The sequence below is a fragment of the Plectropomus leopardus genome, chromosome 10 (assembly GCF_008729295.1).
Source record: "Plectropomus leopardus isolate mb chromosome 10, YSFRI_Pleo_2.0, whole genome shotgun sequence".
NCBI classification, from domain to species: Eukaryota; Metazoa; Chordata; class Actinopteri; order Perciformes; family Serranidae; genus Plectropomus; species Plectropomus leopardus.
Window position 1 is genome coordinate 12,970,134 of NC_056472.1, and position 26,600 is coordinate 12,996,733.

The following is a 26,600-nucleotide window of genomic DNA, read 5'->3' on the forward strand; positions in this document are numbered from 1 at the left end:
TTCAGCAAAGTTTACCAGATGAAAGCTGATCTGTTTGATGTTTTAGTATTTCCAGCTGGGCATAATGATTGCATTTTAAGTAGGGAGCTCATATCTGCTGTCTTTCCTGCATGATGACAGCACAGCCAAAGGGCGCAGTTACAGTTATGAATGTTAAGTGATACTGCAGTTAAATAAGGTCGCTTTCTCAGTACGGACACAAACATCCAGTTGCATCAGCTCTGGGATTAAACGTAAGAATTTGGCCCTGATCAGAGGCATCAGTGAGAGGACAACTAAGAACCCTTCTTCATCTCACTTAATGTTGTGCCGGTGTGCCTACAAGACAGGCACTTAACTAGTACTGCTGCAGTGGAGCTGCTCAGTGCCCATTCAGATCAGCACACAACACATATTATGTTTTTGAACTGAACATTTTTCTCAAAAATGCGTCCAGCGCAAATTAATCTAGCATTTTTTGCCAAAAAGGCAAAATGCATTTCAGGAAGACAAAAATCTAATGTAAATAACTAATATTGATTATTTTATCCTTTCAGAGGAGAACAAAATCTGAAGTAACAAACCAGAGAATAATCTTTGGTGTTTGAGTTTTGTCTTCCTCAAATTCTAAAGCACTTTAGAAAGAGCATTAAGGCCGTATGAAGTATTTTAAATTACTAGCTTCCTGACAGAGAAAACCCATGATAGTAAAGAAAGGATTGTACATGGGGAGCTCTAGCTGACATTCTTCATGTGATGGGGGTAAGGTGTGTACTGTATATATTGGCTGTCCTCCTTGGCAGTATCTGTCCTTACATCGTGTATACTGTAAGGCATCCAAGTCTTTCAAGTCTCTGTTCCACCACATATTTAGACGCTGGCACAGCGCTGAGATGGAGATGGGCATGGGGATGAACAGACCAATTGGCTGTGAAAACTGCTGTTGCCTTGTCGACCGGCAGCCGCCGCCATCTCACCACTGCCCAGCACATCCGAGCAGAGCGACTCAACGGCGTCCAGCCTCTCGATTTGTACCAGCCTTGTCAGGAGGTCAGGGATGCTGTAGCCCGCCGTGCTCACTCTCTCAAAGAGCTGCAGGCCATCACTCATGCCACCGATCTCGTCGCGCTTTAGCCCAAAGCTCTCAGCCAGGTGCCTCCACGTCTTCACCACGGCCGCCTCGCTGCTGTAGGAGGAGCTCAGCATGCGGCTGGTCTTCTCCAGACAGTCGAAGGGAAGCTCTGTGGGGCTCAGGCCTGGAGAGTGACAGGAGTGTTAGAAGTGACTGAGTATTAAGGGTCCTCTATACTCCCCTACATACCAGAATAGATACATTCATATGTTTCGAACATTGTAATCGTCACTGCCCTCATACTTCAATGCATCCTTTATGATAGCGTAGATACAGACAAATGAGGCAACGATGGAGGAGATTATCATAATGTACCTATTAAAGAAGCCAGTATTGTAGATGGTGGTGATCTGTGAGGCTGTTAAACACATTGCAACATTTGGAAAGAGAATTCTTTTTCACAAAATTGTCAATTCATTCCATTCGGCTGCTTTTTAAATGTCTTTGTTGTCTCTTATGGACGTATCGTACTTGAACTACACTACACTGCTCCTTGCGATTTCTGGTGGTAGTACTCTGTTTTGTCCCTATCCAAAAGCTTCAGAAAAAGTGCACAGATATGAATCAAATGAACACAGAGTACATACAGAATGCTCCATCTATGCCAATATACATGTCTAACGTTGAGCACAAATAAGCCCTTACACAAACATACACCATTACATTAATTGCGTTTTTAGCTATGCTAGTGGCACGGCTAGAGGATGGTAGTGTCTGTCGGTTGTTAGGTTCACCACTTTGGTCCAGACTGAAAAATCATGATTAGTATTGGATGGATTGCAGTGAAATTTGTCACCAATATTCAGGGTTTCCAGAGGATATCCCAACAATGATTCCTCCTGTGTTTTTGTCCAATACTTAATTAATGACTAAATACTTGCAAAACTCAGCTGCCACTTTTGTTTAGTGCTGAATTTCAAATTTTAGCATGCTAATATGCTAAACTAAGATGGTGAACAATTCTGCATTTTGTTAACTTGTGGATCAATGTACCTGCAAAGTGAGGTAATGATTATGATTATTATGATTATTCTGGCAGCAGTTTCAATTCCTAAAGCAATTTTCTTAAAAATGACACATCTCAGTTTATACAAATAAGTCATTTTTTTTAAGCGGAAAGAAGTATTAGGCACCCATAGTATTGGCAGAAATGAATGCTTCATTATCTAGGCTTGGTGAGATGCATATGTGCATGTGTATAACAGAGACTTACCCTCTGTTACATTGCAGGCTCTAGCATACAGATCCAGGATCTTTTTCCTTCGACTTTGTAGAATCTGTGTGAAAAAAACAGAATGTGATTTCCAGATGAAACTGATCTGTGGATCTGTTCACAATCAAATCTTTTTTACTCTACTAATGTATTAAAAGCCTCGGCTTCCTACCCCCGGGGTCTTATTGTTGTTGTTGACTGCATTTACACTGCTGATGTGGTTAGAGTTGGCGAAGTGGTTAACATTGGCGATGTGGTTGGGACTCTGGAAGTTGTTGGCCTGTCCGGCTGCAGTGGTGGGGGATGCGTTGCAGGCACGTTCGCGCTCTAAGAGGCCCAGTGAGAGCAGGCAGAGGTCAGGCTTGTTCCCCAGGTTGACAAGGCACGGGTTGGGGTTGTTGGTTTCGGCTGATCCTTGCTTATCAGACCCAGCCTCCTCATCGCTGTCCATGCTACGGCTTAACAGCTGCTCATTCTCTGATGACGCATCATTTTCACTGCATAGACAAACACACACACGAATATGAATATGTTTACATGTGCACATACTCATCGGTTTCCCATGAAACACTATGGTCTCCCAGGATAAGGTAGAGCTCCTAGACATTAGCTCGTAGCATCTTGTTTGCTTAGTCTGAACAAAAATTTAGGTTGAATTAGAATAACCGCCTCACAGTTGTATGCCTCTGTCAAGCTGCAGTTTACATCCTTGTCTGTGAAAACGTGAATGCTTCATACACATTTCCCTGGCAGCACAGAAGATTTTTACAATCAGCACAGGTGTCAAGGTTGGCACCCAAGATTATTGCCACCAATTTAGTATTTAAATGTTCCCTTTTTGTTCTTGAGTTTTGACGTTTTGGCCAGAAAAGTGTTTTTGCAAAACATTATGTTGCCACAGTGAAACTGACCTTTGACCTTTTGGATGTAAAATGTCCTCACTCCATCATTTTATACTATTAGACATTTGTGTGGAATTTTTACATAATTCACATATGAATTGTGAGGTGACAGTGACCTTGACCTTTGATCTTCAAACGCCCAATTCTAACCAGCTCATTCTTGAGTTTGAGGGAATGTTTGTGCCGAATTTAAGGAAATTTCCCCAAAGGCTTTCTTGAGATACTGCATTTATGAGAATGAGACAATAATCACAATGACCTTTACCTTTTACCTATGACCACCAAATTCAAATCGGTTCATCGTTGAGTCCAATTGGACATTTGTGCCAGATTTACAGAATGTTCCTTAAAGCGTTCTTTAGATATCATGTTCATAAGAATGGAATGGACGGCTATATGGAAACCCCAAAAAAGCAAAAAAACAATGCCTTTGGCTGTGGCTATCGTCAGCGTAATGGCTTAAAACAATAAATTGTAGTTTTACGGTTCTTGAGTGCTGGACTTTATTTTGAACGCGCGCTTTGACTTTGGTGAACTCTAGAGGTGCTGGTTGTCAGATTTTATTACCTTTCGACAGAGCCAAGCTCTCCACCTGTTTCAACAATTTATGTTAAACCAACATGGGTGTTAGCTATAGCTTCATATTTGCCATACAGATGTAATAATAAACTAAATGAGCATTTTAAAACTATGTCACAATCACAAAACTCTATTAAGTCTTAAGAAGTCCTACGACGGTTAAAAAAGTTGTTTTGTGTCCCCCCTATTTGTATAACCAAGAGTAGGCTACAAATTAGAACCATCTTTGAGTCTCACACAGTACAATTCAGCAGTAAGCAACCTCGATAAAAGTTGGATAAACACCTCTATAAAGCAATAAACCTTTATAAAGGTGAGGTTCCTTGCAGGTTTTTTGTATTAGACTACATTAGTTTCAGCTATCTGAGAGTAATCGCTTATACTGTCACTCCACTCACACTCTGCAGCTTTGCACTTCGATATATCCATGCATATGCACATATGCGCTCTCAGAATAATTCTGCAATATGCGCACTTTTTATGTCGCATCACATGATTAAAAGGTGTGAGTGACATTTAATGCACACAGGATGACTTTGTGTCTTTGCAAACTGAAAGGAACTGAACGGACAATTGAAAATGAACTTGTAGAAGAATGCTGTTGTTGTTGCCATAGCTGCTGGTGTTTCTAAGCTGCTCCTGTGATTGACTGAAATAGCCCAGCATTTTACAATATGATACCATGTAATATCATTTGATTACCCGTCCTCTTCCTCCCTACGTCTGCTCTGGATTTTCTCCCGAAAGCACCTTGTTGACAGAGATGCTCACAGAATGCCATTGTTTCCCAGTCCCACGCTCTTCTCCTGAACGCACACACACAAGATGGCATTGTTTCCCGGACATCTAACACCCACTCTGGCAGCTAAAGCCGTGAGTTAGCACATCCTCTGGCATGCTGCTATACCACACTGTTTACTGCTATTGATGCTTGAGAGAGAGAGAGAGAGCCTGTGTGTGTTTGTAACCCCCTCCCATTTATTGGATCAGCGTATTAATCTAAGCATGTTCACTATAGCAGTAACAACAGTAGTATTGGAGCACAATGGCTCACTGTAGGTTCATGTGCAATACTGTCTGTTATCATGTATTCACACATTTCCCTCTGCTCCTAGCTTCTATAAAGCAGCTTTGTCTGCGCGTGAATGGTGAGATGTATGCAGAAAGACCAAGGTGAGAAAACTGATGTTCTTTTGTTGTCTGCCAGAACGTGCTCTCACCTGGTGGTGGTTTTTGGCAAAGCCTCGAATAAATACCCCTATCCGTGTTGACACCTACCCCCTCTGCCCTTCTCAGTGCTTGCTAGGCTTCAGGGCTCATCTAAAGTACCTCACCGCCCCCCAAACCCACCTCTCTGCCTGCTCCAAAGCCACATAATGACTCTGCTTCATTATAAAACAAAAAAACCTCAACTTGCTTTTTACATGCCTTATACACACACACACACACACACACATGCATACACACATTTACGTAGACACAGCAAAAAGCAGGCCAGCAGCAATGATACTACTACTGCAGTGACTTGTTCTGTGGTGGCCTAATTATCGGCAGATGCTGAAAAAATGATAAAAGCTCCTCTCTGTTGTGCGAAGCCTCTGTGACGCCACATTCAAATGCAAACACACACACACACACACACACACACACACACACGCACACACACAATGCACACTCACAGATAAGAACACACTGGTTTATGTAAGTATATATAAGCATAAATATAGTTATTATGGATAGACACACATACCCTAAGGTTAGTATAACAAAAATACATACACAGCCAGTTTACCATTTTCTATTGTAAATTAAAATGCTGGTGAATAAAAATACACTTATGATGGTTTTAAGAGCACTAAATAATGTAGCAATCTGGAGTATTAGTGATAAGAAACAACTCAACCACTGTCGTAGTGGGGAGAAAAGTGTGACTTATTAAGCAGGGCCCCAATGGGAGGTGGGCCCTTGAAAAGCCTGGGATCAAAAGTTTGCAGTTTTATTTTGAAATAATTTGTGCCATTACTAAGTAGTAAATTAAATTGGCTGAAAAAAAATTCAGTTGGACTATTGAACTGATGGAAAAAAAAGGAACCTTCCTGAGGCCCCTCTCACCCCTGTATCATGCAAATTGGTTTAGTCCATCCCTGAACGAAATGCAGCTAGAGCTTTCCACAAAAAGGGAAAATCACAGTTCCAAGAAAGAAAGAAATTAAAGGGAAATAATGCAAACTGACTTAACAAAGAAAATCTCGAATGGTGCAGGAGAGAGGCATGGATCAAGAGAGAATCTGCAGAGTGCCCACAGAGACTGCTTATGCATAGGGCCTAAAATTTGGGGCCTTAGTGGATGTATTAAAAATGAGTAGTGGTCAAGCTAAAGAAGAGACATTTTTTTGATTTGTTAACCTTTACTACAACTCAGCCCTTCATGTTTTGTAAACTCTGCATTGCTGATCTCATAACATGCTTGATGTCAGTTTGTCAGATCTTAGTTCATTCAACCAGAGAGTAGCGATGAGGTAAAGTTGTTTGTGAATCGGATGTGTCTCTCACCTTTTTACCGTCTTCTGAGGAGCAGCTTTTAGTTTGTCAAACTCGTCTTTCTCTGAGTAGATCACCACATTGTCTAAAAGAGAAAAAAGAGGATATAGAGGGTTTTTTTCCCTTTAAGTTCCTTTCACAAATACAGATAATGTAGAGAGAAGTCAGTTGTCAAAACAGTACAAATACGAATAAATCTTAAAGGAGTTCGGCCAGCCTCAAGTGGCCATTAAAGGAACTGCAGTTTTTGGCACTTCCACATTGGTTTATTTTTCCACCCCAGAGGTTGCCTTTTGGATATTGTGCATGAATGCAAAATTAAAGCTCTAAAACTAATACAAACTAAAGATCAAACCTACTTTTGTTAACAGATGTTGGCATGAGCTAAAGTACCCTAAAGACAAAAGGATCCTGAGGGCGAAAAAGATGTATAGCTCAAACAGGAACTGCAGCTGAAGTGATGTATAAAATGATTACAGTGACTATTATGTTAAATTGCACTAACATCTTGGATACTGATGGGGATAGACAGCGTAATGAGTGAATACCTAAGTGGAACAAATGCTGCGTGTGTGTATGTTAGAAAGTGTGTGTGTGTGAATTTTAGCGTCTGTGTCTTTCATCTCACAGCCTTATTAACTCAGTGTCTACATGAGTGACAGCTAGCTCCGGTTGAGCTCCGAGCAATGGGCTTCTCTCCCACACACACACACACACACACACACACACACACACACACACCACACACTCACACACTCACACACACGCTCATTGTAGCCAAACAGTGAGTAACAAAGCAGACATTTATTTTTTAATCATACTTTAACTACTTAATGATGTTTTTTTTAGCGATTACATTATTGAGTCCACTACCTCGTTGTACAACATAATGTTTTTGTGGCCGCAGGTACAGCAAGTGTGTGTGTGTGTGTGTGTGTGTGTGTGTGTGAGTTCGCATCCACACCACATGTAAGTGGTTAGTCAGTCAGTCTGCGAGTGAAATTGAACAGAGCATCATTGTCAGGAGAAATGGCGCCTAAAGCAACGTATGGCTTTAGCTTTGGAAGCGTCACATTCCACCGTGATGCACTCATCATACTGCAGGTCTGACAGTGCACACACACAGACACACACACAAGTACACACTTGTATTTGCATATATTATCCTCCATGCTTCATAAATATGCTCATACGTATGGGACTGCCATGCAGAACCAACAGTATTAACATTTAGATAGGATTTGGTTTGTTTGATTACATATTTAATTTCGACTTAATCATTCTCGCATTGGTTGTTGTGGGACATATCTTAACTTGAAGCGTCCCATAATACATACATACATGCGACTACAGAGACTCTTCTCCCCAAAGTACAATTCTAAAGGAAACCCTTTTTTTCCGTTTGACATTGTCGCAATTTACAGCTTCAAAACAATATATTTTCTGAACCCAGAACACTACAGGAAAGTGTAGGAGAATACATTTGTGAATATAAAATTGTCCTTAAGATTAGTGGGTCTCAATCTTTTTTCTGTGATGTACCCCCTCTGAAATATTTTTTCAGCCAAGTACCCCCTGTCCAGCATATTCTCAGCCAATACAACAGCGGCTGGAAGTAGCAGGTCTTCAACTATGGTGATTGTTTTTTTGGCTTTAGCTACTACCAAAGACACTGCATAAGAGGCCTCCAGGGCTTTGGCTGGTGTTGTGGAGACCTTTCGCATCGTGTCATGTGATGGTTTGAAGTCAGAAAGTTTCCTCTTAAAAAAAAAAAAGCTCCAGTGGCTTTCCAAAATGACATCCATGTTTTCTGGTGAGATGCTGCTGCAGATGTGCTGGCTTCATGCTACTGTTAGCTAATTTCTCCCCACAAAAAAAAAAACCACAATGCCCTGGGTGGGCTGCAACTCGTGGATGTAAATCCCATTAAAACATAATTAATCTTCTGCATACTGACAATATTTCGTCGATTATGGTTTCGCCTTCTTTGTCACTTGTGTTTATGTGTTTTCAGCAGCATTTCTGCAACGCATCAGCCACGACTACATTGGTCTGTCTTGATGGCGGCAAGTAATTGATTGACGGGTGATGGCATTTGACAGGGTGGGTCAAACGATCCTAGTGTGCGGAGAGTCTGGGTTTTTTAAGGATATTGAAATTGAATATTAAGTATAAAATTCTGTATGTGAACTTAGATTTATATTTTTACTTAACTTTTTATGATATATTTATTTTTTTAGAAGTTATTCATGTCTGCAGTTTTTTAAAATACATTTTTTAAAAAATCTCATGTACCCCCAGGGGTAGTTAAAGAGAAACAGTACTTTAGATAATAGTGTTAAAGCTAATAGAATAAGCCAGACATACAGTTACCTGAATAAATATTATAAATAAATACTCTAATACTGTAATCACCGCTGGGTGGTATCTGATCTTAAAGTAGATCTTAAGTCAGTCGTGTGCTGTGTCAGAGTGAACATTTTCGAGTAATTTATATATGTATATGTAGTTTGTTTTCTTACTATAATTATGGTGCTTTGTGTGTCTTTGTACAGTTTGGAGTGTATTTTCAAGTAGTTGAAGTTCAGGGCTCTCTTTTGGAACTGTGAGCAACATGCAGGAGACGTTTGTGGAAACATGGAAATGATCATTTTGTGACCGTTGGCCTGTTGTTGTTTGTTGTTTTTTTTACAGATATGAAGGCACTGAGAATGTTAGGGAGGAAAGGACAGATGGTCTGCTCATAAACAGTCACATCATTATTGTATGTCCATGCTTTACTTTGTTTCTGCATTTTATCTTTTAACTTTTTGAATAACAAAGGAAATATCTGACAGTTTGTAGTCCATATGCTCTCAATGAGTAAATTACACAGTAACAACAGCTACTTTTATTGTCAAGTCGTGTTGGCTTTTACTGCCCACCCTTGATTTGAGAATGCAAAAAAATAAATTATTTGTATGGTAAATTTTAATGTGTATTCAATGAGCCCCTCACCTACTAACTATGTTAGTTATTAAATAGATTTTTGTTGCATTACATTTATGTGCATTTTAATAATAACTTTTTTGCATAAACTTGGATCAAAGTCCTTATTCCGGTGGCCATGCATATGGCCAAAAATGTGGATAATGTTAGAATCATGCATACAAGGATATAAGTAACAAAATTAATCATGTTTCGTGTAAACATCATATTAGGTATACAATTAAAATAAGGATACTAGCGTGCATGTAAACAAGACTCCTAATTATAGAATACAGATGGGAGATAAGTCAGTTCGTGAGAGACATTAAACAGGAAGTCATTAAGAAGCTTATGTGCTTGAGCTCATTCTTTATTAAGTGTGTGTGTGTGTGTGTGTGTGTGTGTGTGTGTGTGTGTGTGTGTGTGTGTGTGTGTGTGTGTGTGTGTGTGTGTGTGTGTGTGTGTGTCATGTCTCACCAGGGACATCTTTCTTGTCTTCCTGTTTGCTGGTCTGAGCTTCCACTGCCTTCACAACTTGTCCGGAACAACAGGCTGCAGACACACACAAACAAACACACACACAAGGAGCGTCATGCAACACAAATATATCAGCCTTTAAGATGATATTGTGTGTGTCAATGTTAGTCTGTCCGTCTCACCCTGGCCACTCGGTTTGGCCTTCAGGATATAAAACATGATGATGAGGACGATGGCGATGGCCATGATGAAAATGGTTGACATGGCGATAATAAGAGCCGTTGCTAGGTGACCTTGTCCAGTGGAATCTGAAACATTGCAGTGAAGTAAAGTAATATCAATGTTTTGTGTATGTTTTTATTATTTTAATATTTATATGTGTTTTAAAGAGAAAAATATAGCTTAGGCAATCGATAGTATTAGATAGGGATAAATCTGTCTGATACTGATATCAGATATCTGGGCAGATACTGACAATAATAGCTTGAGGGGATATCAGTGCAGCCAGTCTTATCAATTCATTGTTTACATCTGATTACACATGCGCATACTAGGTCATGTTTCAGCAGCACACGGGTAGACCGCATAGCCGAGGATGCTAACAACAAACAATGTTGACTGTTTGAAGGTATTTCAAATTTACATTTATGTATTTTTTTAAATGTTTTTGCTTTTACACATTTGGAAAGGCGTGTTTTAGTCAAGCCTGATATTGCCTTACACACATAAGAATGATGCCCGTCACTTCCACACAGTGAGGCATAGAGCTTATCAGTTAAACACTGGTATCAGATCGGTACTTGTTATTGGCAAATACCCTAAGCCCAGTTATTGTATCAGAAGTGGAAAAGTCAGATGGATGCATCCCTAGTGAGATGAAGCTTGTATGTAGGTGTCTGTCTGTGTGTGTATTTGTGTGTACCTTTATGTGGATGAGGGAACACAGTGGTGCTACCGGGTCAATTATAGGTTTTTCTCTTGGCCCGATGGTTGACATTTGACCTGTGAAACACACACACACACACACACACACAGAAATGTACTTTCAATCATAGTTCATTGATTGTAGATAAGTGAAAATATTTTTTGACCTATTGTTTGCCAATATATCTATTACAAGCAAGACGTTAGCTACTATCAGAGGGCTAACACACATAGTTTGATGAAGGGAATAGTTAAACATTTGTCAGCACCTGCCCTTTTTAAGACACCTAAAGGCTTCAACATTCAAGAGTGGGGTATTTACTGACCTAGAATATGTTATAGAACAAAACTTGAACATCTCTAAAGCTTGTGTTAACCACAGACCTTCTTTAAGGCATCACACAAAAAAGTATTTTAATAAAAACAAAACAAAAAAACCCCAATTAACTTCAAAATGAAGGAACCAGATGTGCAAAATTACAAACTAATTTTGCAGGTTTAGTACTAATTTCTTCACCACTCTATGAAGTATAGACAGAAAAGATGTTAGATGTAAATTACTGAGCTTAAGAGATGCTTGTGGTGGATTTTGTTACTTTTGCTAAACCAGCTGCTGGCTTTATAATCGTACACACGACAATTCTATTGATTTTTTCTTTCTAATTTTAAGGTAAATCAGCATATTTAAAAAAAAAAAGGAAAGACAAAAAAAAATTATCCCTTTATAGTTGGATTAATGATGCACCAATTTGCTTCAGAGATGATGCAGCTTTACAGATTGGTTGAGGGAAAAAGCACCAGAAATAACATCCGCCATAAATATTTGTCACTGGCAGAGGCAACATGACATCTGTCACTGGTTATGGCATGTTAGCATTGGCCTTGCGTTTTATTGACACCCCCCCCACCCCCCCCCCAACAGTGTTCCATGACATCATTTTGCAAGCTTTCACAAAAGCAAATAATCTTGAATCCTAAAATTTACCACTGACAGGCCTTCTCTCGCCACAGTAAACAAACTGTTGTACTGAGAAGTGTGGATGCAGGGAGGAACGCTCTCTGTCCACATCACTTTTTCTCTCTCTGTTCACTTTCCATCACCTCTCACCCCCCCCCCCCCCCCCCCCCCCACCCCCCAACCCCCCCCCCCACCCACCCCCCCCCCTCCCATCTGTCTCTTTCTCTGGATTATTCATCGACTGTGTTTCCTCTCTCCTAATGGAGCTGTAAACTCCTGGCAGCTCATAAATCACCTCTTTTAATCAGTCTTTTATTTCACAGAGTTGATACACTGTAGACCTCTTTGGCATGTGCCCTGCTGCTTCCCGTGGTCTCAGAGCCTAATGTCATCTCACACACACACAAACACACTCTCACACACACACACACACACACACACACACACACACACACACACACACATCAGTGCCCTGTGGCTGCAGACATTAACTTGGGGTATGTGTTTACACTCTGGATAAGGATATGAGCCTGAACTGGAATTCTGTTTAGCGTCTTGCGGTTTCATCTCTTAATCATGTCTCGCAGGCTGAACTCACACTGCAAAATGATAATTCTGCAGGGCAATCTGGGAACTGACATCCAAACAAACTGAAAGGAGCAGAATTACAGCGCATGGGAGAGATAAAAAAACAATCAAAGCATTTTTGTTTGAGGTAAGAATTGTGAGCCGGGATGAAGCAAAGGTTAGCGTATGATAAATACTTCTGTGTGAAAATGTGATATCAAGCCACACATGGAGGAAAAATAAGACTCAAAAAGTGTTTTTACACTTGGTACAGTTTATGATTTCTGTTAATAGTGAGTTAAGCATTTATGGGTGTTGGTGCCCACTGAAAACAATGGCAATAGAAGTTAATAAAAATCAAAAGGTGACAGTAGAGATTGAGCGACAGTCTCGAAACGTCTGCCTGCCAAAGAGTAGCATCGGCACAAGCACTAACATGCTAATCATCCCTCTTTCTCATACCCACTGAAGTTTTAATTATCACACACACACACAGAGCTAGGCAGGAGCCAGGGTAATTTACAGATTACATGGCGAGTGTCAGCCTGCCTTCACCCTGAGCAAGTAGAACTCCCAGCTTTCAGCTCCTTCTTTATTTACTGTCGGTGGGGTGCATTATTTTTATGTTCTCATCTAAAGAGGACTTAATTAAAATGTACCACAGCCTGACAAAACACACAGGGATGGGTGGAGAAGACTGATTTTATCTTTTATTCAGACTAATAAAACTTATTTTAGAAAACTATACTGCATTTACAGCTTGTGCTGAAGAATTTTACAGTACAAATCCTTTCATATTTTTCATTGTCTGTTGTGCATCTCCTCATTATTTATTGTTATAACACACACAACTGCAATTACACATTTTTTACAGTTTTTTAAAGACTATAGATTGACAGGTTATTCTCATGAGAATTCTTTTTAAACACGAGAAGGTGTGCACTTTTACTGTCTGTCATTTTTTACGTAAATGGGTTTAAAGGCAAGCACTAACAGTCAAAGATCTCAAAAAATGGTTAAGTCTTAAAATGAATAGTTGGACCTCTTGAGAAATATGCCTAATTCTTTACTTGTCCAGAATGCATCTAATTTAGATGTAATCAGGCAATTAAATGGCTGTTTTCTGTGTTTTTTTGTTTTTTGTTTTTTTCCCCCTTTTGGATGGTTAGGCAGGACCCGCCACACCTACTATTAGGTTCAACGGCCATTATCAGCCCATTTAATGGGTGTCTGCATATCCTACATTGTGAAACTGTTGCAGTTTCGTTTTTGTTGGGTTACGTTAAACTGTGGGTAGGATTAGTCAAAAATATCATGGTATGTTAGTTAAAACAACTATGTGGTTTAAATTTATCAATGCTGACTTTTGGTTTCACATCAAACATAAAACGCACTTTCCTGGGTGAAAGTTCTGTGTTTGTTTAACTCATACAGCATCCCTGCCTACCACCCAATGCAGACTTTCTTGCTGTTTATAATACCTCACCTGACTTCCTCTTTTGCTCCTGTCATAATGTTACAGCCCCAAGAGGTTGCTGCCTAATGATAAAAGTAAACGGCCATTTAATGGCATGATAATGTCCTTCTCAACCTAACCGTAAGTCTGGTATGCCCCTTCAAACCCATATCTATGATGCTTATTACAACAGTTAAACTGGCTGGAGTATTAGATCAGATAAGTGATGCCGCTCTGAACATCAAACTAAAGTCAGCAGGAGGTTAACAGGAGGACACAGTTAGTCTCTGTCCTATGCTTTTCGGTCTTTATAGTAAACTAAGCTCACTCAGCTGCTGTTTTGACCTTATATTGCACAGAAAGATATGAAAGTGGTATCAGTCCTCTCATCCAGCTCTCTGTAGGGAAAACGTGCATTTCTCCAGACATCCAACTGCTTTATGCACAAAGAAAAGTTGAAGTCTTCAAATAAGTCTGAATACAAGATGAAATTACTCGCCACACTAGTTGTGTTACATCATTCTGTATCTCTTATTTGCACTTCTTTACAGCATCGTTCAATCACTCATTTCCATGGAAGGGAGAAACAATTAGGGCGCTGTTGAAAAGCAACTGTTTGTTCTTACACATACACACACATAAAATCTTGCTCCTACTACACACCCTCCCATTTGCAGGCCCAGGCTGCTTTTTGGGGTTTTCGTCTTTCAAAACACACTCATTAAATATGACACAATAACAGTACCATTTATTTCCGGCCTCTCCAATTACCGTCAAAGGGGGATTTGAGCAATTATGGGCCCATAAATATAATTCCCATAACAGTATGTATTTTTTTCATTTTTTGATCAATGTGATTTATTTGTCTCATGTGGACAAACACACTGAGGGCACAGCAGGATGCTGAGAATATCCACCCCCAGCTCTGCAATAAGTACTCATCTTGACAAGTACTGAAAATTACTTAAAATGTGAAATGACATTGGAAGTCTGTTAATCTCACTGAAAGATAATTTTCAATTATTTTGACAATGATTAAATTCAGAGCCTGACTTTCAAACTAAATGGTTTGATAAAATGGACATTTTTTGGCCATGAAATCCCTTATCTACAGTATGAATTCTATTCAAATGGACTAAGCTCTAATATCTTACATTCATGCTGTTTTTTAGTTTGTTTTAAGCCTATATGAGGCTTTTTCATTTCGAAAAGAGGACACAAGAGGACAGTTAATTTAATTTTATAATGTATTTTCCTCTCTTTTCGCTATACAATTTACAGGAAGTGTCAAACTAACGCACAAAGATGTAGTTGTAGTGCAAATACCTGAAAAGTAGATGACAGGAGGCTAAGAAAGATGCTAAGAGAGATGCATTTATATAAAATTTTTGTTTTGCATGATAAGTACTAAGAGAAAGAGGTGATCATTTAAAACTAATGGATGTGATATAAACGTTATTAATGCAATTTACATTTAAAAAATTGACTATTTGTTATTAGTTTTACACAAGCTAACAAGACAGGCCAAAGGACACACTGTGATGATTGAAAATGTATTGTAACTTATATTGGGACCCATTATTTAAATTCTGACAACTCACAAAGACTGTGTTGTAACCCTTTTTGCTCTCTGCAGCCTCATGAAGTTCAGCATCAAACTTGCTTACATACTGATTTCAATTTTAAATGAATTAATTTAATGAAAATTAAATTTCAAATTACATAAAATATGCAAAATATCGGAAACTTTTTTTTTTTGCTTGACTGCCACATGACAACATTCATGCTTTGTGTTGCAAGTGTAAGGAAATGTTTGTGAATTGTGGAGGCTGATGGTGAATGCAAAATGGAAAAATGGAGACAACCTCTGGTAAATATTATCGTCCAGAGATGTGGTCGCAGCAACAGTTGGCGCCATGCATGTGCACACAAATGCATGTACACACAGTGTCAGGTATGCAGAGTAATCAGTGAGGCAGTGAGGTTATGGATAAGCTGCCAAACACCCCTCAGGAGCCAGAAAAGCAGAGATGCAGGAAGGGGAAGGTGAAGAGAGGGTTGTTGGACTCCTTTGTGTCTCCTTTGTGTTCAGGGAGGACAGTGACCAGAGGGTCTGAAAGAACTCATCACAACTTCTGACCTTCAATTGTTCTCTCAAATAAAGTCTATGCTCCAACATCTGCTTTTACACAGCCTTTCCCCTTTTATTTCCTTTCATTCAGAGAGAAAACTTTTAGTGTTTGGTAGCTTTGAATCCAGTGGAAACCATGTCTGTGTTTGGACAGAGAAAGCTGTGAAGATAAATGTTTAAAAAATAAATAGAGGGGGAATTCATAGTTCAAAAGAGAAAGAAAGGTTTTTGGGACAGAGGTTGGAAGGGAGCGGAAGGAAGGGGGAGGGAGAAATTTAACAGTGAAGGGGTTGGTCTCACATTCTTTGGTGTTTCGTGGTGCGTTCTGGCAGGAGTGGCAGACCATCCCATAGAGGTTCCTGGGTCTGGTTTCCAGCATGTAATACCTAGGAGACATAAATTACATGAGTATAAACCAGTAACTTGTTCGTCTATATAATCCGGCTATGTTAGAGCTGGTTAGACTTAGTGGAGATAAAGGAGAGGTGACCATTTTTAAATAAAATCTGTCTTCAAGCACTATCAGCGAGCCTGGCAGGTGTGTATACGGTATGTGGCTTCCCTGTACCTTTTTGACATATTCTACCTACACGGTGCATAAGTATGGGCAAGCAGCGGAGGTGAAAAGTTTGCCTCCGTGAAGAAATGTGCATAATTGATGCCCTTAAGGCACCAAAGATGGCTTGGTACGCATTATCGCCCTGAGTCATGAAGCACCTATTAGAGTAAAGCCAAGAGAGAGTCTGTGAATGACTGGTGGTGGTACTAAATCATTTGAGCAGAATTTTTATGTGAGTATGTACATAATGTATGCAGCGTGCAGGTAATTAACTGATGCCTTCATATATCTGATGTGGTCGGAGAAACTGGTTCAGTCTTGTGCTCATGGACAATTCAGTTTTACAAGAACATAAGAGTTCATTAGTTGACAAAACGCCTGATTTGTTTGCTGGTTATTGATTTTGGATTTCTACCATTAGACATTAGTCACTGCATTTAAAATACTGATAGCTACACAACTACAAATGTTTAACAGATTTCAATTGTTGATGAATATGAGCAAACTATCTGATCATTTATGTTGAATATATTATTTCAGTGTTCCCACAAGATTTGTGGCACTAGCTGATGACATTCTGTATCCCCATGTTGAATCTGGGCGTTTATTTCAGGTCTGTGAAGCAGGCGGAGTATTTTTATTTTTTTTAAATGAATGGTATTTATATATTTCAATATTACTTCTAATGAACGGTCAAGCTCCAAAAATATGAAATCAGTATGTGGCTGCAGATGTTTTAATTATGGTGTGCCGCCACAAATAAATAAATGGTCTTCTCAAAAGTTCTCAAGGTCATCTTGTTTCCTATGAAACAAGCATTATCACTGTAGCTTTAAAACTCGGTCTGCTACAGCTACTTGACAATAGTAATGTCAACTAAGAGTATCATCGGCCCACCGGGTTGTAGAGGGTAAATTAATCAATAACAAATCATATAGATGATGTTTTCTCAACTTCATGAGCCCCTAAAAATATTACATGAGCAATACTGTCGCAAATATTTAACAATTTTTGTATAACAGAAATTTTCTTATGTATTTTGTATATATGTATTAATAATGTATTAATAATACATATATCATAGATACTAATAAAGTATTAAATACGTTCATTGAAACTCATTGCTTAATAATGGCTTATGAACATTTATTATCTTAAAGTGCTACTGAAGGTGCTTCCAGGGAAAAAAGCAGAAAAACATGTCTGTCACGATAGACTCTTCTCATTTTCCTCCAGGTCTTTTACAGATACAGACTCTTACTGAACTTAAACGCTGCTGTTCAGGCCTGCTCTGTTCTGCATTGAACAGGTATGGACTCTGCTAAGTGCAGCAAACAACACCCATACATAGAGTACAGTGTATACAGTGCAGACACAGACACACACATGACCAAACTCCTGAGCAAAAGCAAAAACATCCTGTAAAAGGAGACTGAGAGCCAAGAAAAGTAGAGCGCAGCAGGACAGCATCCTGACTGATGACAGGAGGAGGAGAATCATGAATCTCATCTTTATGCCAAATTCCTAGACTTAATTATATACTGCTCACATTCAATCATCATTTTATTGAGCAAACATTTATTTGTGAAATATATTACGCAGCAGGAGATCTGAAACTGCCATTTAGCATGTTAAATGCTGTAAGAAAGATGTTCAGTGTTGACAAAGCGAGTTGGTGCCAACAGAGAGGCAAGAGGGGGAGTGATGGATTATGGGACAGAAAAGCAACTAAAAGGATGAGAGAAGGGTCTGGTAACAGTTTAACATTTCTGATTGACTTAATATTTTTAAGTGACAGGGGGTTGCATCCACAGCTGTCATGTGCAAATTAAGAATTTTAGGATTTAGAGCATGTTTGCACACAGGGTGGTCCATCCATGTCAACTCGTAAGTATACTATGCTATACAATACATGTCTGTTTCTACATGTACAATATATATATATATGTTCAGTATAAAGTCCACTGTGTATGTATGCATACAGGTGAATGTTACTGAATCTTTCTTTTATTATATGAAAAATATTACAAAACAAACTACAGATAAAACAAGAGGTAGCATCTTTTGACATAATTTGTTAATAACACTGATATAGTAGAAAAATTAAATGGATTTGAAAGTATCTGTCTAAATTATCACTCTCTTTGCATGCTCTGAAGTCAAAGACAATATTATATCTTTCATTATTTGTCATTTAGAAGCATCCTCTACCACTTTTTACCCGTGTTTCTGTGGAAGAAAGTTTCCAAAAAATTTTGAATCAAGTCTGGTGCCAACTTTTTCTGAATTTGCTCATGGTGTACAGTCTTGTTTGTGTGCATGTCAGAACATATTTTGCTGGTGTCTTTCTGTGAAATATGTAATCAGGACACTTTTGGTTATTTTAGGTAACGTTCATACAATATCTTTGTAGAAATCAACAATCTAATTAATTTCTGAGATAAATCAGGGTGCCATTAAAGGTACCCTGTGGAATTTTTGACCACTATTAGCAATGCAGAGGAGCTTTTTTTGCATAGTTTGTATAAAATAATGAACATAGCCCCCTTCATGTGGACTTTCATTATGATGCCTCAAGTTTGGAGCTACCCTATTGGTCAGAACAAGCTAAATGTACACAATGCTGGTTTTAAATACAAAAAAAAAGAATGGCTTTGCAGTTGTTTTGTGAGGAAGGACATGCATTTAATGCCATTTGGTAAATCAGTAAATTTGACACTGAATGTTAATGTTTATGTTAACTGAATGTTTAGGCATTGAACCTGCAAGCTGGTTCAGTGGCAGTGTTTTTTCAGTTCATTATTGTGTAGGAAATGCCAGTTAGCTTTTTGTTTTAAGCTGCATCGTAGCAAAGGGGTTTCAAGTGATGTATGAGGGTTATTGTCAGTTACCCTGGTAAACACGGTCCACACTCAGCGTCGCTGTCCGGAGTGCCTGCCACACGAACAGTGGCTTTGTAGAGGGCGTCACAGTCTTTATGCCGTCTGCAGATCTCGTACTTCCCTTTGGAATATTTCCCTTGTGGGCACGGCACACAGGCAAAGTCCTCATCCTTCACACCATAGCCACAGGTCTGCAGAACACACACGCATTCATATATTTGGTTAACACTTCGCTCCTACAGTACATGGGATATAATTCAATTTTAAATGAACTCAACGCCCTTCAGATTAATAGAATGATTCACTGTGCTGCACATTCAACAAAAGCACCCCCCCATACTCACGCATCTGTTTCTATCCATGTCCTTAACAAATCTGGCATTACTGTTTTGAGATGACAAAGGAGAGATCTGATTGGTCACAGAGGTCCCTATGTGTGTTTTTGTTTATGTGTGTGTGCGCAGCATGCCTGTTAGTGTTTAAGATGACCAACTCATCATTCTGTCTTCTAACATCAATCTCCTCCCATCTCAGCGTGTTTAATTCCTCACAGTGAGGAGGCCGAGCAACAGGCCACACACATACACACACACACACGTACAAAAACACACACATACAAAAACAAACTTTCTTTTTTGCTATTTCTCTTTTCATCTTTCATTTCCCTCTTACTTTCATCTATCTATTAAAACAAGCCTATGCCTCTTAGCTTTGGGCTACAGTAGACTTACAGAAATCTAATATTCCTTCCCTTCTGGGTGACGTCCGTAAGTCTCTGTGTGATTGTTTGATATAAAACTTTGCTGAGCTATCGGCAGGATCTTGTCGCTTTGGGTTAAAGCTCCCTTTGGATCTTTTGCACTCAGGATGGCCATAGCTCTGCTTCTGTTTGTTCACTAAAAGCTGCTCCGATTGAAAGCGTCTTTCCTTTCAAAGCAAAGTTGTCGCCTCTTTGAATCTAGCATATCATAAATCTTGGAGGTGGGGACTTGGAAAAGGACTAGAGGGGGATTTTCTGGCATTTTTGTTGCCTTTATTTTGAAAGTTGACAGTGAAGGGAAAGAAAAGGAAATGGGGGTGATGACATGCAATAGAAGTCCCTGGCAAAATCCAGCCAGGGAAGACGTGGTACATGTTAAACATCTTAAACCACCAGACCACAAGGTCTCCCCTGGGAGCATAGCCTCAATGTTGAGCAGCTTTGTCATATCATACGATCTGACTTGAAACTTCAATCCCCTATTCTATAATGTGTCCTCACCTCGACCATCTCTTTCATCACTCATTAAAAGTCAAGAAATCTGAACTATAAGTCTCCCCTCAGTGTTTATTTTCATGTAAATTAGCATGGAAATATAACCCAACTACATCACACACAATCTGGATACAAGATGCACTTTGAAAGCGTCCTTGGATGTCTTGTGTGATGTCTGTGTATGTGTGAGCACATACTTTCTGAAGTCTCTGTTGTGAGGAGGAACCCTATGGTTATCCATTGATTAAAAGAGTGTCAAGAAACACACACACACACACATACACACATGCAGGGAAGTCTGAGGGGAATAAAATAACACATGAATTACAGACTGTGGCACCCAGAGGATCAGACGGGCAGGAGAAAGTGCAAAGAGGGCTCTCATCTCGTTGATTTAACTTCTTCCTTCTCTCATGTTTCTATTGCTCACAAATGGCCAAATTACTCCTTATGACAAAGCTCTGTGCTTATCACACTGAGCTTCTCATTGCTGCTTCTGTCTTAGGTAGCGATTTTACAGCGATTCTAACACAACACATCATTGGGGATGCTTACCAGAGGCACAAGGTAGCTTAGTGAACACAGGGCAGGAAGTAGGAAAAAGAAAGGAAAAACAAATAAACACAGTTTAATGACAGAATAAAGAATATAAAGGAAAAAATTAAAGAAAGGAAGGAAGGCTTTAAATTGTTGTGATTATTCCCAATTTAATGTTAGTTGCTTTGTTTTAAGCCATATTAGCAGCGTGACTCTTAGAATAACAATGTTGGTCAGTTGGTTGGTTGGTCCACCATTTCAGCCCAGACTAAAATACCTCAGATTCCACCACATGGATTGCAGTGAAATTCTGTACAGATATTCATGTTATCTGAAAGATATAATGACTTTAGGTATCCCGCAACTTATTTCTCTAGTGCCATAATAAGGTTGGCATTTGTTGTGGGTGAGATGTCTAAATCAGGATTGCTGGTCATGTCCTTGTCTGAACAAACAGTAATTACCTTGATGATCTGTTCATTGTAGTGCCATCATCAAGTAAAGGTCCTGACACATCAAGCCAACAGTTGGCCGTTGGTCAGTGTCAGGCCATCGGTGAGCGTCTGTCGCCCTAGTCGCTGTGGTGTGTCCCAAACTGTTGGCCTTTGGCCTTTGTCAGCTTTTTTTCATTATCATGCACCTGAGACGTTTCAGCTCGACGGTATATGAAATGACTGATCGTCAATTCAACTCGGTGCACAAGATGAGAAATGGAAATGAGGAAGGCAAACAAAGCGCTAAAGTAAGGAGGGAGTGAGGTCAAAACAAGCCTGTTACATATGGTAAGATTGTTTTTCCTCTGCCATTGCGCTCTTCACCAGAAACACTTCCTGACAGTTTGTGTTTTTGCTCTCTGGCACAAGGCAAATATAAATATTGTTCTTTCAACATTGGATTGTGTTGTTAATGTGCTAATGGCCTAGCTAGAGTCATGACGGTCTTCTGGTTTCCCTCTGGTTTTCGGTTGAATGGCGACTGCCATCACATGGTATGGAGAGTTGTTGTCTCTCACTGAGGCACAGAATGTAGCAGTCTTTGGGATGTGCTCATGTGCAACTTTCTGGTCAAGACAAGGGCGACAGGAGGTGCCGCTAGTTTGTCGATGTCAGTTTGGTGGATATGGCCCTAAGCAGTTTTATGTTTTGCTTTGCTTGCTGACCAAATACCTGCGAAACTCATGACATTACCAGTAGGCTCAGCTGTACTGTGTGTTTTGTGCTAATTAGCAAATGTTAGCATGCTAACATGCTAAAGATGGTGACAATAGTAATCATTATACCTCCAAACATCAACATGTTAACGTTGTCAATGTGAGCCATTTAGCATTTAGCTAAAAACCAGCATTGTTTGAACCATTCAACTTAATTTAACTTATCATTTTAAACTTTCAAGAACCGTTTCTCTAGAAAACTTGTGAGATGTACAGAGGTATTTTCTGTAATAAGTTTTCCAAGTTTGCACCGGTTGATCCTGCTCTAATGTAGGGAGGAATATCTGCACTCTGCAAAAAAGCAAAACTACTGAAATCTAGAGAATACTGTGGCATTCGAGTAAATTGCAGCACCTTTAATTCATCCCGTTCACCCCTGAATGCAGCTGTCTCTTTTAAAAGGGTGTGGCACCCAGGGTTGCCAACTGAAGCGTTTACCTTCGCTGTTATTTTTGGCTGTCGGCTGACTGACTGACGGAGGGTAAAGCACGATATGACTACTGCAAGTCAGTCACTGTAATGCATGCCTTCACACCGAAGTCAATGAGAGTGATAAACCAGAAGAAATTGTTCATTTGAATTTAGGCACTCTTCACTGTGCAGCTATATTTGTACTTCTGGGTATGTGTGTGAGTGTGTGTGTGTGTGTGTGTGTGCTGTGGGTGGTCTGAACGAAAATGACACACAGGTTCATAAAGTCAGCTTTCATGTTATTTATCAATAGGAGATAATTAAGTTTTGACATTGGATTGGCAGCTTCATTCACTCCTCTTACCTAATTCATTGCAACGGCAGATATTATAGATTATAATTATTGAAAAAGCTTCTTAATTGTATAGATGTACAATATTATGACCTAAAGTCATAATTTTCATATGGGTGTTAGTGTTTGTGTGTGTGTTTGTGTCTGTGTCTCACCATACGCGGCTCTTGTCCTGGCTGGCACTGAGGGCAGGCTTGGCAACTGTTACTGGTTTGATTGAAGAATTCGTATTCTCCGCAATTGGAATACTCTGCACTAGCAAACATACAGCACACCTGGAGATAGGGAAAGAAGGAGAGGCGTAAAATATGCTTAACATATCAAAAACATTTTGTATGTGCAAACAAACATGCCACTAGCTCAATGGCATAATGGAATTGTTGAATGGACCGGTAAAAGGCACTTTAACTTTAGTGATGAAGGGTGAGACTCATTTCAGTACTGGACATACTGAAAAATATGAACAGAATAATAAATAAGTGTTGAATCTTCATAAATATTAAATGAATGCATTATTTTATTCACAAGTTCTCAGTGATGCTGCAATAATGCTTTTTTGTCAGACCAACAGATCAACAGTGCTGACATCGACAATTCATTTGGGCTAATAACTTCTCTGGGAAGAAAAAATGAACGCAAGTTTTTCGTATTAAAAGATTTTACATTAATCTTTTCTGTATATATATTCCGTGAACAATACTTGTACCTCCAAGTTGTAATTGGGCTTACCTCTAAAAGTTATTTAAATACTGTATATAGGACACTAAACCTTGAACTTCACATTAATTCTTACATGTCAGACGTTGGATCAAAGTGATTCACACTCAACATCTGCTGCAGCGATAATGACTGCATTGGATGATGACTGATTTATTGAGTAAAATCACTCAGCATCATCATTTCAATTGCCAAAAATCAAAAAGTAAAGTAAACAAACACCAAATCCCAACCTCTTCATCTGTGTTACTTGGATTAGTAGAGATCATTGTTGGCTGTGTATGTAGCGTGTTAGAGAGTTAGCACAATATCAGTATTTGCTTGTGTGTCTATGTACTGTATGTGTGTTTGTGTTTGTGTGTGTGTGGCATTATGGCATTGTGGCTCACTATAATAAGTAGCAGCTGGTATTTATAGGTTTACCAGCACACTTTGTTCTTTTCCAAACAAACTAACTGACTTTAAAAAATCATCTGCAGTCCAGAAAATGATGGAGGCAAAAAAAGAGTGCATGACTAACTCTCTCCATCTTCTCTCTGTTGTTTTAATAACATCTCCTTCTATTTTCTCTTCCCCGTAACCAGCTCATGACAGCAGACACAAGACACTGTTTGAGTAAATATACAAATGCACACTGCCTGTGTGTATGGAGCCCAACCATCTCAGGCCAAGTAATCTGTTTGTAATTTATACCAGACTCAAAATGAACTGGCCTTTTACCTCACAAACCTGATGTACAGTCAGTGCAAAGTGACATGCTGGAAGAAAAACAATTGACATTCTCTGCCACTCTTCTTTGTTAGTGTGCCACACACTTATGGGTCACTGTAGATAATTAGCGAGCATTGTGTGCATACGCACTCCTGACAATGTGTGTAACTATGCACTGAGCAGCACTTTGTCTGGCACTGAGACGATTGCAATGATCATGTTCTTCTCCAGATTTTCCACAGCTGGAAAAATAAACTTCCTGTCACACCAATCCTCAGGGAAATTTTACACAACAAGCTATCCCATAATGCTTTGGAAGGATAAGACAACATAAAACACTTGGTGGCTGACAATAAGTAAGCAGAGACAAAAAAAGCTTTTGCCCTTCTATAGAACACTGAAGCGTTTAAGTGAAAGTACTACTACTACTGTGAACATGCTCCATTACAAGTAAAATTATTGTCCTGCATTTTTTTAAAAAAAATAAACATGTGTATAATCAGGAAAATGTAAGTATCAAAAGTAAAAAATGCTAAAAGCAGAAAAAGGCCCCTGTGAGTGTTATACTATCATAAAGTACTGCTGCTATTGGTTGGAGGTGGTGCTAATATTAAACTATTTTATATTGTGCTGTGCTTACGTAAGCACAGTACTTGAGTATATGTACTGACTTTCACCCACTGACTGAAGCACACTGTTGTCAGAAAAATGTCTTGTCACACATCGATACCTGCATTTCAGCGTTTTCTCTACGTGTAATACTGTACAATATGACACTAACAGCACACTTCTCTGTCAGTTATTTGTCATTATCCTATGCTTTCCCCAGAGATGTAGTCTGAAAGTGCTTTTAGAATTGGTAGCACGACATTTCTAATGCTGCTATTTCGTGGTGTAGTAAACTGACATGACTGACTGAATCCAAATATCTCTTCCTTCTTGACTAAGTGCTCTAGTGTCAGCCTGCATGTTCACATGGAGAGTGATGAGGAGAATACAGGAGAGAGGGAAGGTAAGGTGGAGAAGCCTGTCGGGAACTGTGCCAATGGGTTTCAACATCAAAACAAGCACAGAATCTCTAGATTCCTGATCAGATTATAAAGATATCTGCTCTCTGAAAAACTCAAAGGTTGACTAATTGGTACAAGTGCTGCAAAGTTGTGCAAACTGCTGGCACATGACAGTGAAAGTTTGAATGACGCAGTGCCAAATGTGGAGTTAATTGAGCTGCATTCCATACAGATCAACTAACAAGAGTTTTTGAGAATACTAGAAATATGGTGATGATTCTGGAGTTGTGCTACTGCTGCACAGTATGTCAAAGACGGCAAAGAGAAGAAAAAAGGAAGGAGGTGAATCAGAGGAAAACAAGGAAAAAATAAATAAACAGAGGAGTGTGGTGAAAGTGGAGAAGAAAAAAGGGAGGACCACAGAGGGGAATTAATGGAAATAAAGTCAAAAGAAACAATTACTCTGGGATTGGAACTTAATAAAGAAAATAAATGTTGGCTAAGGAATTAAGAAGATAATTAAAGTAAGCGGACTGGGGAAATTAAAGAGGAAGAGACAAGAAACAAAAGCAAAGAATAAAAAACTTACCAATAATGAGGACAGAAAGATGGACTTCTTCTGACCTCTCCTCTCTGACATCTTTGCGTCTTCTTCCTGCATACCAGAGAGACAGACAGAGAAATGTTCATTTATTGTAATGCAAATATTTTCTGCAATCAATCTTCTGCACCAAACTTCATTTACAAAACAGCAAAGTCATGAACCAAAGCATTTCTGCTAACTGTAGTACTGTCAGTAGGCACGTTGTGTGTGTATATGTGTGTGGCCCAGATGAGTTCACTGTCCCGTTACCATCACGTCATCGCCCATAAACATGTATTAGCAGCAGAACAGCCCATGGCATTCCTCTGGCTCATAACTCTAAGCACACATCACCGTTGGCTAACCTCTCCTTCAGTAAAGGATGGTGTCACTTAATACCATTTAATTATCTGCCTATTTCTTTATATCTCTCTCCCACTAGGCTGAATTTTTTGTCAAAACCCTAAATGTAGATGAAACGCCAGTAAAAACAGCTTTGAAGTCTGGTTTCACACCACCTAGCAACTCTATTTCAGCACACAGCTCA

General features: G+C 39.3%; 1 protein-coding gene across 1 annotated transcript; it reads right to left on the bottom strand.

Moving 5' to 3' along the window:
* Positions 1 to 638: 638 nt before the first annotated feature.
* Positions 639 to 26,111, bottom strand: edar (ectodysplasin A receptor). Its single transcript, XM_042495136.1, is given in 12 exon segments — positions 639 to 1,235; positions 2,325 to 2,388; positions 2,497 to 2,821; positions 6,359 to 6,431; positions 9,791 to 9,865; positions 9,973 to 10,098; positions 10,713 to 10,751; positions 10,754 to 10,792; positions 16,127 to 16,212; positions 19,277 to 19,458; positions 23,188 to 23,307; positions 26,060 to 26,111. Coding segments are annotated over 12 exon segments (1,566 nt in total). The 5' UTR covers position 26,111; the 3' UTR covers positions 639 to 849.
* Between the last annotated feature and the right edge of the window lie 489 nt (positions 26,112 to 26,600).